Source organism: Grammomys surdaster, unplaced genomic scaffold (genome assembly GCF_004785775.1).
Source record: "Grammomys surdaster isolate TR1022 unplaced genomic scaffold, NIH_TR_1.0 239, whole genome shotgun sequence".
Lineage (NCBI taxonomy): Eukaryota > Metazoa > Chordata > Mammalia > Rodentia > Muridae > Grammomys > Grammomys surdaster.
In genome coordinates, this window is record NW_021604684.1 from 8,851,378 (window position 1) to 8,870,757 (window position 19,380).

General features: G+C 39.5%; 1 protein-coding gene across 4 annotated transcripts in view; it reads right to left on the minus strand.

Moving 5' to 3' along the window:
• The window catches only part of Htr4 (5-hydroxytryptamine receptor 4), a 160,037-nt gene extending 146,254 nt beyond the window's left edge, over positions 1-13,783 (minus strand). For all 4 annotated transcript variants that reach the window (XM_028774234.1, XM_028774236.1, XM_028774235.1 and 1 more), the window contains exon 1: positions 13,711-13,783. In XM_028774234.1, the coding sequence (XP_028630067.1) occupies positions 13,711-13,736 (26 nt within the window). In that variant the 5' untranslated portion in view covers positions 13,737-13,783. The remainder of the gene's footprint in view (positions 1-13,710) is intronic.
• Between the last annotated feature and the right edge of the window lie 5,597 nt (positions 13,784-19,380).

Genomic DNA, 19,380 nt, shown 5'->3' on the forward strand with positions numbered 1-19,380 from the left:
GAGGGAGGCAGGGAGGGAGAGAGGGGGAGGGGGGGAGGAGGGAGAGGGAGGGAGCAGGGGGAAGGGGAGGAAGGAGAAAGAGGGAGAGGGGGAGGAGGGGGAGGGAGAGAGAGAGGGAAGGGGAGGAGGGGGAGGGAGGAGGGAAGATTATTATCATGTGCTATGTGTGGGTGACATATATGTGGGAGAATGTTGGGTGTGCATCCCTGTGTGTGGAGGTCAGAATACAGTTTTCGGGAGTCGGTTCTCTCCTTCAACCATGGAATCAGGGAACCGAACTCAAGTCATCATGATCACACAAGCACTTCTATCCTACTGAGCTATCCTAGCCACCCTTGAGCTTGTCTTAAACTCAGCCAGCCTCTATAGTAACTAGTAACTGAAACTTGCGCAGGGACACAGATAGTGCCCATTCTGTGGGAGGAGACAGGTACAGCAACAGGACAAACAAAACCTAGGATGCTTTTGGTTGGTGTTGTTTTGGAACAGGGTCTCATTGCATACATCTGACTAGCCTGAAATTCACTATGCAAACCAGGCTGGCCTTGAACTAATGGAAAGCTGCCTGCCTCTGCTTTCCAAGTTCTGAGATTAAAGGTGTGTGCACCGTGCCCAAACAAAGCCTAGTCTGTTTATAAGCAACACAGAAAAAGAGCAGAAGGGTAAAAAAAAAAAATCAGGGATCTTAGTCTACAACATAAAGCCTAGTCAGTGAGACATTGCATACCTTGATACAATTTCATTATTATTGCTTTGCTTCATGAAGATGTCAATTAATCTAGATTTAGTTGATTATTAAATCTAATTTGCCCAATTATCTGGGCTACTAAATCAATTTTTAAAAATGAACTGGTATTCTTAAGCCTGATCAAGGTAGCTACTGTGAAGGACACGGCCATGAGGGAATTTCTTAAGGGTGTTCCTGAACTAACAGTCTCGATTCCTGGCTGATTGCAGGCATCTCAGAGGATACAAAAAGAAGACAGAGGAATAGCAGCTAGCAGACTTGAATGAAAAAAATTTAAAAGAGGAGGACAGGACTTCCCCTACGTATGGTGGAGGAGAAGGTTGAGTAAAAGGAAGAATACAGAAAGGTGCAGAGACAAAGAGATCTGGGAGAGTCCAGGGTGTGCACGGCTAGGCTGAGCCAGGCCATGAGAGGAAAGAAGGGGAGGAGAGCAGGAGAGGACCTACTGACCAAGAGGGGCAGCCTAGGCCAAGAGACAGGCCCAGAGATGAAAAGGGCCAAAAGGACTATGTAGCCAAAATGGCTAGACAATATAAGGAAGAGCAGCTGGGAAAAGAGCAGCCCAGTCCCTGGACTGGAGAGTTTCTGGTATGGGCTGTTGTATGCAAGCCAGGAAGATTCTGTAACAGGTAGGAACTGAGGGATGCTGAGAGAATCTGGCAACTGGTATTGTCATCTTTGATATAATAGGCACTTCTGTTAGCCATTTGTCCTGAGTTTGAGACCTACCAAACCTTCTCATCAAAAGTGCTGGAGAACTCCTGGAATATGAACCAGTCAAAGAGAGACAAGCTATTTAAGGGGTGAGTCTCCTCAGGAGGTCTCAAGTCCCAGGCAATTGTCTTTTCTATCTGAGATATGTCAGGTCCAAAGGAAATTCCATTTCCCCAAATTCCAAAAAGCATAAGGAACAAATGACTAAAATCTATGGTGTTTATTAGCGTGCCAAAGTGCATGCTGGCCTCTAGGCTCCCTCAATATCCCACACTTTTATATACTTCAAAATCACTTTAATATACTTTTATATACTAGTTCATCGCCCCTCCTTCCCTACCCTAAACCCTTCTAACTCATGGACTTATCTCCCTGGTTACTCGTTTTCTTTATAACCCTGCTATTTTGGTTCCACTTACTCCTTTCGTCTTCCTCTCTATCTCCCACCTCCCCCTTCTCTCTGTTCTTCTATTCTCTCCCTCTCTGTTCCACTTCCCCCTCTCTCTACTCTGCCCCTGCTTCTCTCATGGCCAGATCCAGTCTTCTGGCCAAGTTCAGTCTACTAATTTCTCTTTCTACTCTAGACTCTTCCAGATGCCTCAGGCTGTTCTCTCTCATAGCTATAATAAAACATTTCCTTTTTAACCATATCTCTTTGTGGTCATGCCATCAGTTTGTATGTCATAGGCATTTGTGATATTTTGTATATGCTTGGCCCAGGAAGTGGCACTATTAGAAGGTGTGGGCCAGTTAGAGTAGGTATGTCACTGGATATGGGCTTTATAACCTTTATCCTAGCTTCCTGGAAGCCAATATTCTACTAGCAGCCTTCAGATGAAGATGTAGAACTCTCAGCTCCTCCTGCACCATGCCTGCCTGGATGCTGCCATGTTCCTGCCATGATGATAATGGACTGAACCTCTGAACCTGTAAGCCAGCCCCAATTAAATATTGTCCTTATAAGAGTTGCCTTGGTCATAGTGTCTGTTCACAGAAGTAAAATCTTAACTAAGACAGCATTCCTTCTCAAATTGGGCTATTTGTATTGCTAGCCCAGGGAAACAAACTATTATCTTGAAGGTCTCACTTAGCACAATATCAAAAGCAAAGACTTAGTAACTCATAGTCATAATAGTAATAATAAGATAGTCATAGTAGTAGTAGCAATTGTTGAAGCAAAATGAGTAAGTGTAGTTTCAGGGCTTGGGATAGTGCCAGTATCTATAAATATGATAGTGTTATGTCATAGCCTGGTATTTAGAGGTCTGGGCTCTGTATTCAAACCTAGTCATTTTGTATGGCTCCATAAAATACCAGTAAGTAAGAACATTTTTCTTCACAATGCTGTAACATGGAATAGAGAAGAAAATACTTGTGAAAGATTAGCACAGATCATGGTCTATCATGTCCTCAGCTCCTGTTAGTAGTGGCAGAGGTAGGGGTAAGGTGGCAGCCCAGGCAAAGGAACCAATCCCATAAAGGGCTAAAAATAAAGGGCACAGTAACCTTGTCACCAGAAGTCCCAATGCTAACAAATAATTCTACAGGAGAGACATTTCAGTTTCAACCAGAGAACTTATGTTCTGTTCATGCACTCATCATGTTCATTCTTCAGCTTTAGAATCCATGGTGGCAATGGAGATTCAGCGTGTGCATGGTGGTGGTAGTCATTGGCATTAACAGCCTGTAGGCACAAGCTTTTCTCTCATGAGGTTTTTGATAATGAGACATTGCCTAAAAGGTTGAGAGGTGAAATAAAACCCTTTTTAATCTTAGATAAGTTCCTTCCACTTTTTAACATGCCAGGCTGTGTGTCTACTTCTGGGTATATGATGCCAGGAGAGGTGCCTACTACTGGGCACAGGAAGTTCAGCAGGGGAAGTACACATATTAAATAAATTACTACAAACAACTTTGACAATTACAACTGGTATTGAGAGCTTACACAGCTCTGAGGAGGCAATTGGTGACCAGTGAGTTCATCTTGAATATGAGTAGGAGGGTAGCCCTAGAAGGAAGATAGCCAGTCATCAGACGGTTAGAGGAATGGTGGAGAGAGAGGGGGATGTAGTCAGCAGAGTCAGAAATGAGACGACGAAGTGTAACTAAGCAGAGACAGGAAGAGTGGAAAGCAAGTGGCAGAGTTAAGGTTACGTAATTTTAGGTGGGAAAAAGGAGCTAAATTAAGCTTGTCTAAAAAGGTTACTACTTTTCCCCTCACAGAGTAAAATCTCATCAGTTCAACATAATTGGATAGAAGCATGTCAAAATTAATCAAATATGAATTACAGATATTTAAAAAATATGACTAAATGCTTAGATTTTTTTTGACTAGATCAGATATGTTAAATAACTTTTTACTTCCCTACTTAGCAGCATCCGTGTTCCAGCAACAATTAAAATAAGGCTCATCTTAGTAAATAGTAACTTATTTTCTTAGATAATGTAATCATTTCATTTCCCTCTTCTCTTCTCTCCATTCAAACCCTTCCAGGTACCCTATTCCTTGCTCTCTTTTAAATTTGTGGCTACTTTTTCAATTGGTGTGTGTGTTTCTAAAGCTTGTGGATCATTGCAAAGAGGGTATAAAGAGGTTGCAAGAGCCCAAGAAATAGGAAGTTGCCTGTGAGATTGTGTCTCCTAGAAATGCAAGGAGCTACACTCTTGAAGTCTAACCAATATTTCAGCCTAAACAGTAGCTGAAAAAGAAGGATACTAACAGAAATGCTAGTGTGGACCTGGGGGTAGGCAACAAGGCTTCATCCCTAGACAAAGAACTGCAGGTAACTACGAATGCTGCCCAGAGAGGGAGAAATAGTCCTCCCCTGGGAAGAGAATACCAAGTAGTTATCCAACACCAATGTCTTCAGCTCTGAAGACATGAACAGAGAGTGAGCACCTTAAAAGTGATTTTTTTTTTCCTGAAGTGGATTAACCTTTCTTTTTTCTGCTTTTACTCACACCTGTGTGCTTAGGTTAAGGAGCCTTTTCCGTGGTTTCAGGCTGATTATCCAGAGAAGTGGGCTAAACTCCCTATAAAATCTTTCAGGTAAATAGGACTGATTAACTGCCATTCTTCTTTCTCAAACTAGCTAATCCAACCCATCTACAATATCAGCACAGAATGTAACATGTCTTGTATTAAAGAAGTTAAAGCCAAAGGTCTACTACTACTTTCAAGCTAGCCTGGGATTTGACATTGTGAATATAGATACATACATACATACATACATGCATACATACATACATACATACAAACATACACACACATATACATGAGAAAGCAACATGCTTCAAGTTACAAACAGAAATCAACCACAATTTTCCTTGTTTCTCAAGATTCCTGACTTTATTGGTTTGTAAAACTTCTGTCAATATTGCAATGACATATTTTAGTTCAATTTCAGAGTAAGCTATCAAAACATTCCCTTCAGGGTAGGTATACTCTCTACTAAGAAATTAAGATTTTTAAGCCCTTAAATATGGTAGCTTATCTAAAACACATAGTAAATCACTGCACTTTTTACACACACACACACACACACGGTTTTATATATTTTTTCACACACTTTTTCTGGGAGTAATTGTATAAATGAGCAAGGACGTCTGTTATGAGAAGAGAGAGACTGGAAAATGTCAGTCTCCATTTTCACAGAAAGCACTTAGAGCGCTTACAATGACTACACACCTGTATCTATTATGCTCAACAGAACAATAGCACTGAGCAATCAAAGATGAGCACTTTGTATAAAAGTTTTCACAAGCACTGAAATGCATAAGGACATTACAAGCTAAAGAGCAAAAGAGTGGGCAGATGAGAAAGGGAAAGGTTCCTTCTCAAGTTCTTTGGAAATGCAAATAGAACGTGGTTTAAACATCACTAGCCGGCTGATACAGTGCCAATCACTTACCAGGCATTTATTAGGAGATCTGTTCCAGTTCCTTACTTGAAAAAAAAGGGGGGGGGATTTTAAACTGAACAAAACCCTATTTGTTAAATGCCAGTAGAACTGAGTATCAAGATGAAAACATACGTCATAATATAGATCTGTAAGCTTAGAGATAGTTCTGACTACAGTTTCCCAAATTGAAGTGATCTAGTTAAAAGCCCATGGGGCAGGCCAGCAGATCAAAGACCCTCTGGCCACCTGAACACTGTATAGAACCTTAAATAGAGAACAGTTCAAATGGCTTCTTTCAAACAAGAGGGAACCAAAACTACTCAGGAAAGTTGTCCCTAGTCCCCAAGAGAGTTTTAATCACTTTGCAAAACTCCAGAAGCCAAACATATCTACTAGGCCTTTGGGTTTGGAAATTAGTATAAAATGCCAAATGATAAACTTCCCCAGCATAACACTGGCAAACTGTGACACTCTAAAGATTATTTAGACTGAGTTCATGGGTCTCTGGAACCCATGTGGTGGAAAGAGAGAAACAACTTCTACATGTTGTCTTCTGAACTAAGCACATGGCCATGGCCACATGTATACACACACGCACACACACACACACACACAAAATGGAATAACATTTCACAATGACTTTATACATCTAGACATACACTTTTTCATCATCAAGAAAAGATACTGGCTTTGCTCTTTTTAGGAATGTGGCTTTGATGAAAATGAAGATCCCTTTCGGACTGAGGTGCATCGTGTATAGTTATGCAATATCTATTAATAAAGACCTTCCAATATTTTCAGAAGTGAGTTTATACAAGTCACCTGCTTCACAGTATGACTAAATCACAGCAAGCTGTTCGTATCAAATGTTCAAAGCATTAAGGGCAAACGATTTTATATTTTGCTTTTTTATTATCTGGGACCCTTTCTTTTTTTTCAGATTTAGCTATACTTATGTAACATTTTAACCTAAATTTATACACGCACTAGGAGTTAGTTTGTCTTTTAATAATTGTAGGTAATCTGAAGTAAGCAGCGGTTTGGGAAGAAAATACTTGGATTTTAGTCTTGGGTAAACCACATGTGTAACAGTTTGGTACATGTGGACAGTAGATGCAAAGGCCAGACAAGCTTAGTCCTCTTCTCCTTTTCATTACTCTTTCACAATATTTTATTATTTTATAATAAATGTGCGTCTATGCCTATTTATGCACAAAGGTATAATAGCATTGAAACAATGGTGTTTTGTGAGACACAGTGTGATACTTTAACTTATATGTTTCTTGAATCTCATAATATCTCATTCTTACAAAGAAGGACAAAATAACCTAACCTGTCTGTAACATATGGAACCATTTGATACAAATGATACTTTAATTCCCTTATTACAGAGATGAGTTTTGCTGGGTAAAAGATGAGGATAATATAGATATTGTAAAGTTTTTGGAAAAATTAGGCATTGCCTCTACCTCCCCAAGCTCGTTGCAGCTATTGATTTATGGAAGATCATAAGAAACTATCTAGAAACATATTACTGGAGTATGGGATTCCAATTAAAGATTGACAAGAGAATCTAGGGAGAAGGAAGACACCAAGAGACCATGAACCAGTTCTGCAGTCATGTCAAGGCAGAAGGATGATTGCGAGTGGTGATTTGAAGTGATGTGGATTTTTCTTATCTACAACACACCCCCATGCCCTGGACTCAGAGAACATCATGGAAGAGGAAGTAAAGGATTTTTAAGAGCAAGAGAACCAGATGTCTGTTGTGAGATGGCATCTTTTTTATATGGCAGTAAAGCTGAAGCTATGGAATCTGAACAGTATGGCTACCTAATTAAGACCCAAGTAATGACGTCAGTTGGTATGTCAACATGGATGAAGGAAATCTTGCAAAACCCCACTCTTAGCTGAAGAGCCATAGGCAATTAATGACTACTGAGAGGTAAACTAGGTCTTCCTGAGGGATAAGCCCTCTACTTGCTTACTTGGGAATCGAGTAGTCAGGCTTAAAAGTATACACATATGAGGAACACTAAGTGGACTCAGTAGGGTATATTTATGTATTTATTCATAAGTATGTAACAATGATAATTAAAGAAAAAGAGATAATGAATTTGAGATGGAGTGGGAGGCATGTAAGGGGCTGGAGGAAGGGAAGGGAGGTAATGATGTAAACACAGTATCCATGTATGAAACTTTTTAAAATAATTTTCTGTTTTGCCAGAATTAAGGTACGCCCTGACAAGAATAAAGCAACTGGCTATTCAGCAGCTACAGTTTTAAATGACCAAACTGATGGCTCAAGAAACTAAATAATTCATTCAAGGTCATGCATCCAATCACAGGGAAAGACAAGACTTGAACCCATGTGTGGGTTGTTTCTGTGAACCACACGGCTCCTGCTGCTGGCGTACTCTGCTAGGTGTAGTGCTCAAGTAGAAGCAGGTGAAACGATATAATGCTGCCTATATGTAGAGATGTGTTAATAGAAGGCTACAACCAATAAGCGGACATGCACATTATTGCCCTGCTGGTAACCTGTGATATGTCTTGCTTGAGGCCTCCTAGAACCCTATTAGGCACAAAGATACTCAACGCAGGATAAGGTTCAGCTCAAATTCACTGTGTCCCTGATCTAATCAAAAGAATTAATGGGAAAATCACCACTTTGTCAGCTGGGCTGTAAAGTTGAGTATGATTACCATTTACATCTCTAAAGCAACATAAAAAATAACTCCTTTGAAGCCAAACCCACTCACTTTCTCCTTATATGCTAATGAATGTCACAATTTCAGAGCCTGAGGAGAGACTTCCTGTAAAACATTCCCCAGCCTTAAGATTGCACCTGTTCCCAACACCAATTGCCAGGTTACAAACACAAATCAACCCTGGTTCCAAAGTGATTCCATATTGCTAAGTATCTAGGTAAGGCAATTTATATCTGTGAATTACTTCAAGACTCCGAAACAGTTAGCATTAAAAAATTCTACTTCATCCCCAGATTTTTGTCAAACCTAAGATATATTGCCACCAGTGCTAATAATCCAGCCCAAAACCAGCATCTCCACTGAAACAACTGTTACCCTTTTTCCTTTTGTAAATTGGAATAATTTCAATACACTTTTGTACTTACACTAATACCTGAAGCAATGTCTTTTTTTAAAGATCTATTTATTTTATGTATATGAGTACACTGTAGCTGTTTCAGACACACCAGAAGAGGCCGTTGGATCCCATGACAGATGGTTGTGAGCCACCATGTGGTTGCTGGGAATTGAACTCAGGACCTCTGGAAGAGCAGTCAGTGCTCTTAACCGCTGAGCCATCTCTCCAGCTCCTGAACTAGTGTCTTAAAGTAACGAATTGTAACTGAGCACACCAGGACATTATGGCACCTGGGCAACTAATCCAAACTCACCACTTACCTTTGCTACAGTGTTTAATTAATGTCATACATGGTATAAAGCAAGATATGTTTTATATCGAGATTATGTGTTCTATTCTAAGGTGTTCAACTTTTGGTCTTCTTTCTCATTTTTTTTTAAATCAGCTTATGAAGATGTGGATGCATTATCAAGAAAGTAAATAAAGCCAAAAAGACTCAAAGGAGTTGTGAGATAAAACAAATGTGCATTAGAGCCCAGACACCTCTACCCAGCCTTGCTTTTATTGAGTGTAAATTTGGCTCTCAGGTTTTTAGAACCATAGTAAAAGAAGGGGATTGATACCATTTATTACTTTTAACTGTATAAGACGCTTTGTTGCTTGCTGATATGAAACATTAATAAGAGAATGCAGAGCCATTTTGCAGAGAAGAAACAGCATCCCAGATGAGGATGCTCTTATTGAAGAAAGAAGAAACACCAGAGACTTCAGGGGCAGTAGAGAGGGAACTTCAGAGAGCCCAGCAGGCAAAAAGATGAATCCAGGGTGGTAGGAAGCTTCCAAAACAAGGAAGCTAAATACAAAGGAAGGCTGCTTTTAAGCAGTCTGGGGTCATTATCTTAAGGATTTCTTCTACCTACTCAATGCTGCCCTGAACCCTGTACTTTCTGGAACTAAATATCCACAGGAAAAAGTCATCAAAAGCAGACACCTTTTGCCTGTAATGAGCAACAGGAAGAAAGAAATACAGATGTGGCTTCCTTTCTGGGTAACCTGAAGCAAGAAAAACTATATATCAGTGGAAGTGTATGCAGTTATACAAACAGTAATTTCAGGCTGAAGTTGGAAATTTCTGGTTTCTTTAACAACTCAGTTTTGTCATGTGATGTTTTTCTGGAAGCTGCCTTGTGAGAGGCCATGTGATGCTTTGCTGAAAACAGACACATGAAAAGGTGCATGATTTATATTTTTAGAAAAAATATAAATAGAACCCCACAAATAGTGAGAGGATGCTCTCACAATTCTACAGCATGCAACACTTTGTTGGTCTTTGGTGGTCTTTGTTGGCTTTCACTTCATAGAGAGAAAACCATGTGGCAAAGAACTTCTCATGGTATTCCGGCTGATTTTGAAGACTTCCACTGACTTGTGCCAAGTCAGGTGATGCCTTACTGTTTCTGCTGGATCGTGCTGCTTCTACTGATTTGTGTTTGGTATTTGCTGTTGAACTGGACAGCTGGTATCCTGTCAAAGAAGAGTGGAAATTGCCCCCAAGGAACTACATCTAAATAGGCCCACAATTCCCTTTCCCTATTAACCTTCTTTTCCTCTAACTCTGGTCAGTGGGCTAAAAGGGAGTTTGAAGTGGTTAAGAACCTTAAATAAAGTAGGTTTTGAAAAATATAAGCCTATATCAGGTAGTCTCTGAAGTGAAGGGGCAAGTCTTTACAGATACTTTGAGTGGCTTCCTGTCTTACAGAGAATGGAGAACCAGAGTTACATTCCCTAACAGTAAGGATACCTGGGAAGAGCAGCTGTAAAATTAGAGACAACTACTTCCTTTTCCTCTATCCCTCCCCAGAAAAGAACATAACTGTCTACTCCAGAGTCCCCAAAAGAAACATAGGGGCCAAAACTCCTAGAATTCTGTGAGTGTCAGATTGTTGAGAAGAATCTGTCAGCCTATTAGCTCACTGTGAAACTTGTGAGACACTAGTTATAGAAAGAACTTATCTGAGCTCACTTCCCAAATAGGTCCAGATTCACTGTGATGCTTTATCATGACTTGGGCCACTCTACCATCCTTGTTCTCAGTGTAGGAGAAAGTGTTTGCATTGCAGTTTGTAGCTCTACAAGCAAGGTCCCATGTTCCTTTTCTTATTCTTCTTATACTGCACGAAGAACATGTCCCGCTGTGTACCTCACTATCAGGGTTCTTCTACCATTCCTGGCATCTTTATCTATTTTTAAATGTGCCCTTCTAACATTTTGGTCTTAACTTTTTAAGCTTCACAATAGCTGGTCCCAAATTACTTCTGATTATGTTTGCCGGGATTAGCTCCTGATGTGTCTAGCCAGGAACTCTGGCAGATAGAGAATCATAAGGACCAAGCCATAGAAGCAAATTCAGTGAAGATACATAAACAAAAGCTGAAATGGTCAATATAGTTTGACAAACTCTGTAAGACATTTTATTATAGCTCCAAATTCAATCAAAGACTTTTTTTTCTCTTCTTGTTTTGGGAGAGTTGATTAGAGTTCCTCAATCTTACAGCCCATGAAAGTGAAAAATTATTTCTGAAATTTCCCCCAATATGTTTATCGTCTCACACTACTCTCTTCCTTCTGGGTGTCTATTACTAAATATTAATTTTTTCCAAACCATATTTCTGTCTTTACCCAGACAGAAATATCATGTACTGTATCTCTTTAAATTCATACACACACACACACACACACACACACACACTCACACATACCATAGTCTCATTGACAAAATAGTTATAGGATAGTAGAAGACATAAAAGTTTATGACCCTGAGCATAGATTAACAGGGATAGTCCTTAGGATTGCTTAAGTATTAAATGGAGTGATGCAAATCAACATTATAGTTCATGATGATTTCCTGCGTCCAACAATGCAAACATTCAACACCCAATCTACAGCAAGTTAAAATGTCATTGAATGAAGAGGTCAGCACTGTGGTGTGTGCGTGTGCGTGTGCGTGTGCGTGTGCGTGTGCGTGTGCGTGTGTGTGTCATTAGTGAGCATATACATATCCACAACATAAACATATATATGCGTATATATAACTAATCTTAATGTCTGTTATACCTGCTAACAGCTTAAGTCCCTTCTTATCTAAGCCAAGTTACTTCCTCTCCTAATGATCTTTCTCTTCTGACTTTCTGTCTTCCCTCTACCTACAGAACAATTAAAAGAATCTCTCCCCTGGGCAAAGAACCTAGAGCTTTCAGTTCCTGCCTCATTATGTGTTTGGCTTCCATATGAAGACAGCAACTGAAACTGAAAAGAAGACCCTCTAGTCTCTTTTTCAAAATGGTAAAATTTATGCTATCTAGCTATACCTGGAATATCTAGAACTTCATCATGAGTATAGAACTTATGAATATGTATTTCTGGATTTCATTTTTCTTTATATAAACTCACTTTCAAATCTGATTATATTTATATAAAAAGAAAGTTTACTTCACTTAATATGTGATAAAATAGAATTACTCCTCATGATAATAAAAAGTTGCTGGTATACCACCTAAATTTGTTATGAATTACTAACTACAAATGCAGCACAATTTGGCAAATGTGAGCCAAGACATCCTTTTTTTGTTGTTACGGACACTCAGAGGCTGTACTGAGGAGGAAATGAATAGAAAGTCCATGACATTTGCCTGTTACTAATATTGTGGATAGAGAGGGGGAGTGGGTAAGGATGAACATATGTTGATAGGATCCAGTTAGAAAACGGACTGACAGAATGGTCCACAGACAACATTCTGGGGGTGATATCATCTTGAATCCCACACCAGTTTTCCACAGTATCCCAGGAGAACAGCTGATGATCACGTAATCGAATCGTATTCCATCATTGAAAGCTAAGACTCCTATAAATAAGTGTCTAAAAGCTAGCAATGTAAGGGATCATAATGTCTAAATTATCACCCCCAGAGGTGCATTTTAACCAGCTGAACCCGTTTGATCCAATCTTTATAATTTAAAGACTATTAAGCAACGTTGAACCATCAGAATTGCTCACTTTGGTTTTCTGGTTAACAAAATGAAAGCCAAATTTCCCAATTCCACAATGTTTTCTCTGCAGAAATAATCTTACAAGCTTTGAGAGGAGAGTAAAACACATGTCAATAGGTTTTCAAATCTATGTGGAATGTTAACAACTACACCAAGTAATTTACTATTGAGTAAGTAACAAAATCTACAATGTCTTCTATTAAGAGTGTAAAATATTTTATTGATAGATAATGCCCTTTTGTATCTAGTGTACTAGAATGCAATGCTATTTGAAATATTCGTTGTACATCGATGGCTACCTTATCAACAACTCTTTATTGAAAACTCATCACATGCCAGGGATTCTGCATTGTACTGGAAACACGTCTGGTGGGGTGATAGCACAACTTTGCCACTCAAATTAGACCAAGCTAGAGCTCCTGTCAAGCCAGCTGTGATAGTTTTTGCCACATCAAACCATAACACAGACCCATGATTAATATGTAGAACATACTTTCCACAGGTTTCAAGTGAAAAAAAAAGTTTCCTATGATTTCACAGAGCATGTGACTTTAAGATGTCTTCCAACTACAGTTACTTGTGGATAATCCTGTTATGGATTACAAAGGCAGACGACTTAACTTCCTTGAACACAACTTTTTTTTGCACTGTTTGGTAAGACCAGATAAATCAAAGCAAGCCTCTAGGTAAAACCTCCCATTCCCAAGGTTTACAGAAAATTACAAGAACAACAACTATGTAGGTTAACATAACTCCACTCAGTACACGAACATCTGGTATCCTATGACCATGATCTGATGCTTTGGCTGAAAACAAAAGTGGGCAAACTAGGACCTTCTAGACAAATCTACTTGGGATTTACATCTGAAGTTTAGATACGGATAGATAATCTTCAATCTCATTGCTTCTGTTCAAATGCATAACTTTTATTATTGCAGAAATGAATATGTGTCTTTAAGTGGGATCTATTGGTTCATACAGATAGAAACATTAACAGCTGGGTTTTTTTATCATTTAAGCATAGTAATAAAGCACTAATAACCAAGCAGTATACCACAGTCATGGTTATATATGCAACTGCTAGAAAAAAATCCATTTTAGCTTCGCAATTCCACTACGACAGATTTGCAGAGGCTGTTTGTCACAAACTCCCATGTCCAGCAACACAAAGGATCGAGAAATTCAGCATACCTCACATTAGCATCAAGTTTGTCCATTACAGGAAATGGGCATGAGTACGTTGGATTTCAGTGCCCACAGGATCCTGCAAGGAAAATGAGATGTTAGGCAGGAAGGTAACCCAGAAAAATAAAGGTCTGTTACAGAAAGAAAACACCAAGTAAGTATTGCCTCCTACTAATTGGAATTTTCATTTTGTAGAACTATTGAATAACTAATAGTATATCAAAAAACTACTAGCACACTGAGGTTGGAGGTGGGAGGCATGGTTTGCTGAGTGCTGCAGAAAAACTACGCTGCACTGATGATCTGGTGCAAAAACAAGCGGCTACTTTCCTTCACTCTATGTCTTCACCCGCTTAGTTGTTTCCCTTCCTTTTCCTAGAAACATGGTTTCTTTCTGTGGTCTGCCTTAAGACACTAGCTAGTGAAAATAGGTAACTATATCGCTAGAAACAAAATAGTAATGGCCTAACAGTGTTTTTCAGGTTGTTTTGTTTTACAAACAATACAAATTTACTTGGGTATTTGAGAATCTAGAAAATCCTTATTCTCTGCCCAGAAATAGAAAAATGTGTGCAGCAGATTAAAAAAAAAACCGCTTTCTAAGGAGTCCAGGAATTAAACTCTTTCTATGTATGTATGTATATATGTATGTATGTATGTATGTATCCACCTACCTACCTACCTAGCTTCTTACCTACCTATCTCTCTCTCTGTGTGAGTGCAGGCTCCACATGCATGCATGTGGAGGCCAGAGGTTGATATTTTATAGCCCCCTCTATCACTCTGTACCTTGTTTCTTTGGAGTCTGTCTCTAATCTAGATGCTCCCCAAGTCAGTTAAGTTGGCCAGCAAGAAAACATTTGGGATCCACCTGTCTCTGCCCTGGGCTTGGCTTACAGACTGAAACTGGCCTTTACATGGGTGCCAAGGATCTAAACTCAGGTATACATGCCCGTGCAGCAAGCATTTGAAGTGGTTGAGCATCTCCCTAACTCCAGAGTCTAGGAATCTTGAAACTAGGAATTTAAGACTTTAAGGCTTACTCAGGGATTCTAGGCTAAGTAATCCTAGCAGCCATTGAGAGAAAATTAAATTTCTAATCACTGGGAGTTCCTTTCATGTAGACCTGCAGAAGCCCTTATGTGCCTCTCTTCATTGCCCCTCACTTCACTTAACTGAGTTGGCTCTGTTAGCACCCTGTGCAGAATAATCTTTAAGGCTTGCATCCCATTTCTTCCACTACATGGTCAGTTAGAGGATTTAGGGGTGGAGCCCAACTGCTTCTCCAAGTCACCCTTTCCTTCCAGACATCATCATTCACTTCTAAAGAATTGGAGAGATTATAAGAGAACTTCTCTGTGTTAGCTTCCAGCTCTAGTAGCCTATAAGTCCGGCTGTGCCTTTTCAAATTGAATCTTACCAAGCAAAGTCTCTAAGTTCATTAATCCAGATAAGAGAACCATGAAACTCAACCTGAGCCTTAAGATGCCTTGGCGAACATTCTGGAAGAAAATACTCAACCATGACAGGAGCCACTCACAATAAACCCCAAAGTGTATATCATAGCTTATCAGCCCATACATACATGATCTGGCTTCAGCATCTTTCAAAACTCAGTGTGATGCATACCCACAGCTCACTGCCCACTTGCTCACAGTCATGCTATTTCTCTTGAACATCAAAAATAGATCCCAACCAAAGATAAACATGGAAGGACCCATGGCTCCGGCTGCATATGTGGCAGAGGATTGCCTTGTTGGACATCAGGGGGAGGAGTGGCCCTTGGTCCTGTGGGGGTTCGATGCCCCAGTGTAGGGGAATGTCAGAGCCAGAAGGCGCAAGCAGGTAGGTGGGTAGAAGACCACACTCATAGAGGCATGGGGTTGGGGGATGGGATGGGGGCTTCCAGAGGAAAGACCTGGAAAGGGGATAAATTTGAAATATAAATAAAGAAAATATCCTATAAAAGAAAAAAAGTAGACCCCACCCCAGAGAACTTTTTTCCCTCTCCCTATATTCCATAAAAATTCTTCTTTCATCTCAAATGTCACTTCCTCAGGAAATCTCTTCTCCATGCCTAAGATCTCAGACCTCATTTTCAGAAAATTCCTACCTTCTATGTTTCGTTGTTTTGTTCTGATACATGCATTTATTCTAGCCTTTTTGTTTATGTTCTGTTTCTGTCACTTCAATGTGAGCTTCAATAGAGCCATTATCTTAACTCCTCTAATATCCTCACAGCTTACAAAACTGCCCAGTGCATTGTAGTCTCTCTGTACATATGCCAGTCAAATTAAGCAATTAATTCATTTTGCAAATGGGAAAATAGAGTTTTGGCAGTCTATAACTTTCTCACTGGGGGCGGGGGTTTTACACAAACATCCTTGAACACAACATTATAAGTAAGAAGTAGCCAAAGCCAGGGTGAAGAGATGATTAACATTTCAGGGCACAACTGCTCTTCCAGAGGACTTTTGTTCTGTTCCCAGAACCCACATGCCAGCTCACAAGCTTCTGCAATGACAGTAATTCTAGGGATCCAGTGTGTGACAGGCACAGTCACACACAGAGTACATAGGCATATCTGTAGACAAATACTCATACAGAGTACATAGGCGTATCTGTAGACAAGTACTCATACAGAGTACATAGGCATATCTGTAGACAAATACTCATACACATAAAATAAAAGCAATTTTTAAGTGAGTGAGTCCTACTAAATTTCATTTTAATTAGCTGACAATAACTAAATAGCTATGAATGCCAGTTTCTTTCTTTCCTTCCATCTCTTTATCTTTATCTCCAACCCATAGATGAGGAAACTGAGGGTCAGAGAGTTTAGTTCCCTTGCAAAGTTGCATAGCTAACACTTGACAAACCTGGGAATAGCTTGCACAGCTATGAATTCTGGAACTCAAGATTGATGAGATTATATAGGTATGACTTCTCTGTCATTTATAGGAGATGTAAGCAAACTTTCTGTTCCTCTAGCCCTTAGGATCTTTCTGCCCCCCTCTTCCTCAATGATTCCTGAGGGTGCGGTAAGACTCATTCTCAACTCTACTCCTATCCCCAAGTCGAGGGCGTATTAATGACAGTTACATGGCATTCTATTACAAAACCTAGGAGAAAAGGAACTGTTCTCTCCATATGAGTCTCATTCCAAGAAACACTTTGAAATTATTTCAACTAGTCAAGGAGCCTAGTAAGTTTTGGGAGGAAAGATGAACATAAAGCTAAAAACCTTTTCTATCATGTGAGGGACAATGACTGTCTCAGTACTCTCCTGGGACTGTAACAAGCTCAGCCATTGGAATTACTCCAGCATTGTACATGTCATAAGAGAAAATGACAGTAGCACAGAACACAGACTACTCAGAACTTATTTTCTTCGATGGACATATTCACACACAATACTGTTCCTTACAGAATAAAAGGGGGTGGGGAGAAGAAACATTCACCTCTACAGCCTTCCACACTGCTGACATGAACGCTCTCAGTTCTTTAGCTTCTAAGCTCTTACATGACTAAGAGTATGAAAACCCACAAGGTGAACGTGCCTCAAAATGGTCTGAAATACTGCTAGGAAACAGTCGTTAAAGGTTAACAGAAAGTGTGTGGTTGCATCTCTATTATAAGAAATATGCACTCTGGACTCACCGGTAATGGTCCCCACCTATTGGAACAGAAGATCGATGTAGTTTGGTATGTTGCCAACACCTGCTCACCTGGAGCTAAGTCATAACCTCAGCTTGCTTTGCTGTGCCCTGTTTGCTTTCCTTCGATTTGGTTGCACAGATGGACATTCATGCATAACTATGCTTAGAGGGACCACACTGCTTTATAGAATATGCCTACATGGGTTATATTTCTACATCAAAGGTCATACTCAATATTTTTGTTTTGGACAAGTGTCAAGAATAAGTAAAACATTATGTATCTTAATAGCCAAATTAAGGCTGGGAGCCTGGCATGCTATCAGGAACACTGGACAAAGAGATTTCAGGCTGTGTGTTCTCAGCGCTACTCTGCTACTGACTTATTGTTCCTTGTGAACAAGTCTGTTCACCAATCAAGAACTCATTTTCCCCAGGTGTGGAATGGAAAGAGACAGATTACTAGTCGGGATGAGCACAGAGAAAAATGACAAAGAATTACAAATTCCAAAAGCTAAAGGAAACCCACATATTGTATCAAATATACTTCAAGAATATTGTAAGTAGAGGAAAACAAAGAAATAAAGGAAGGAAGGAAGAAAGGAAGGGAGGGAGGGAGGGAGGGAGGGAGGGAGGGAGGGAGGAAGAAAAACATAAGAGCAGCTATTTATAAGAGTTAACCATTCAAATGTGTATTGTTGACCTACTCACCTGAATGGTCTAGCCTGTCACAACCATAAGCACTAACATATACAATCCCACCAGCATCACATAATAGGCAGTCATATACTCTATGTTGTCTGTAATCCCACCAGCCCCAACTCTCTTAAAGTGAAAAGTGTGCTTTAAAAAAAGATACAGAATCATCTGAAAATGCAATTGTGCAAATTATCACTAAATAAAAATTATTCTCCCTGGTTATTTGCCTGGACTTCTTTCCCAGAAAACACTTGGAATTTGTAGGAAACAGTTTCTTTCCTAGAAAGAGGCTTTCTAACCTCTTTCAATTGATATATTCTTTTTAGAAATTTTCTCTCTGTAAGTATCTCCTTCCCAAATCTATATTATTTGTTTATTTAATCATTAAAGTTTCAGTGTACACATACAACTATATACAACACAAATGGCAAAAAAAAGTGTACCTATATTCTACAAGCTGGATCTACTAGGGTTAGTAGCCAAAATTCTACTTGAGCTAAGTCATCTAAGATAGTCCTAAGAAACAATCTCATTTCCTTAAGTATAAACCCACACAAGAGCCAATTCAGTCATTCTTGGGATAACTGTATGCTGGGACACATAAACATGAAAAACACTCTTTAATATGTTTTTTTCAAAAACAACTAAAGGAAATATTCTTTTTGGCTAAATAAAATGTTATTCAGTGGAAAGTTTAGCATTGTTGCTAGAAACTGGATTTTAAACAGTGAAGACCACAGAAGAGGCACTCTTAGTCTACCTTTTAAGGAAAAGAATGGTTTATAGGAAACAAAAAGAAAGGGTGTGAACTTCATGTCTGTTCCTAGCTAGGAATGGACATAGAATGGTTATAGAAAACAAACTTTTTACAAGGTCTGACCCTCAAAGAATATGCTAAGTACAGAAAGCTTACCAGAGATAAACCAGGTCCAATTAAGGATGGATCTTAGCATTTCAGGATTGAAAAGAGATTGACAGGAACATAAAACAGATTTTGTTATCACTTGATCAATATCTCCTTTGACCAGAGTCTATGAAGGGACAGGGACACGATCAGCAAGCATTTGTTAAATGAGCAGCATTACATCATCAGAAGGAATTAGCCCCATATCTGGGGCACCAGAGAGGGAGGCATAGAAGTGTAGAGAGTAGTTTGAGACTTGCTGTTAGGTAGATCCCTTGAACTGCCAGAGCTTTCCATTTATTGACTTGTGTGCTTTGGCAGGAGTTCACCTCAACAGAGGCTTAAAAAAAAAAAAGCATGAAAACTATCCGTCTGTCACGTCTGAGGGGGCAAAGCAAGTCAGAGATGATTGTGAAT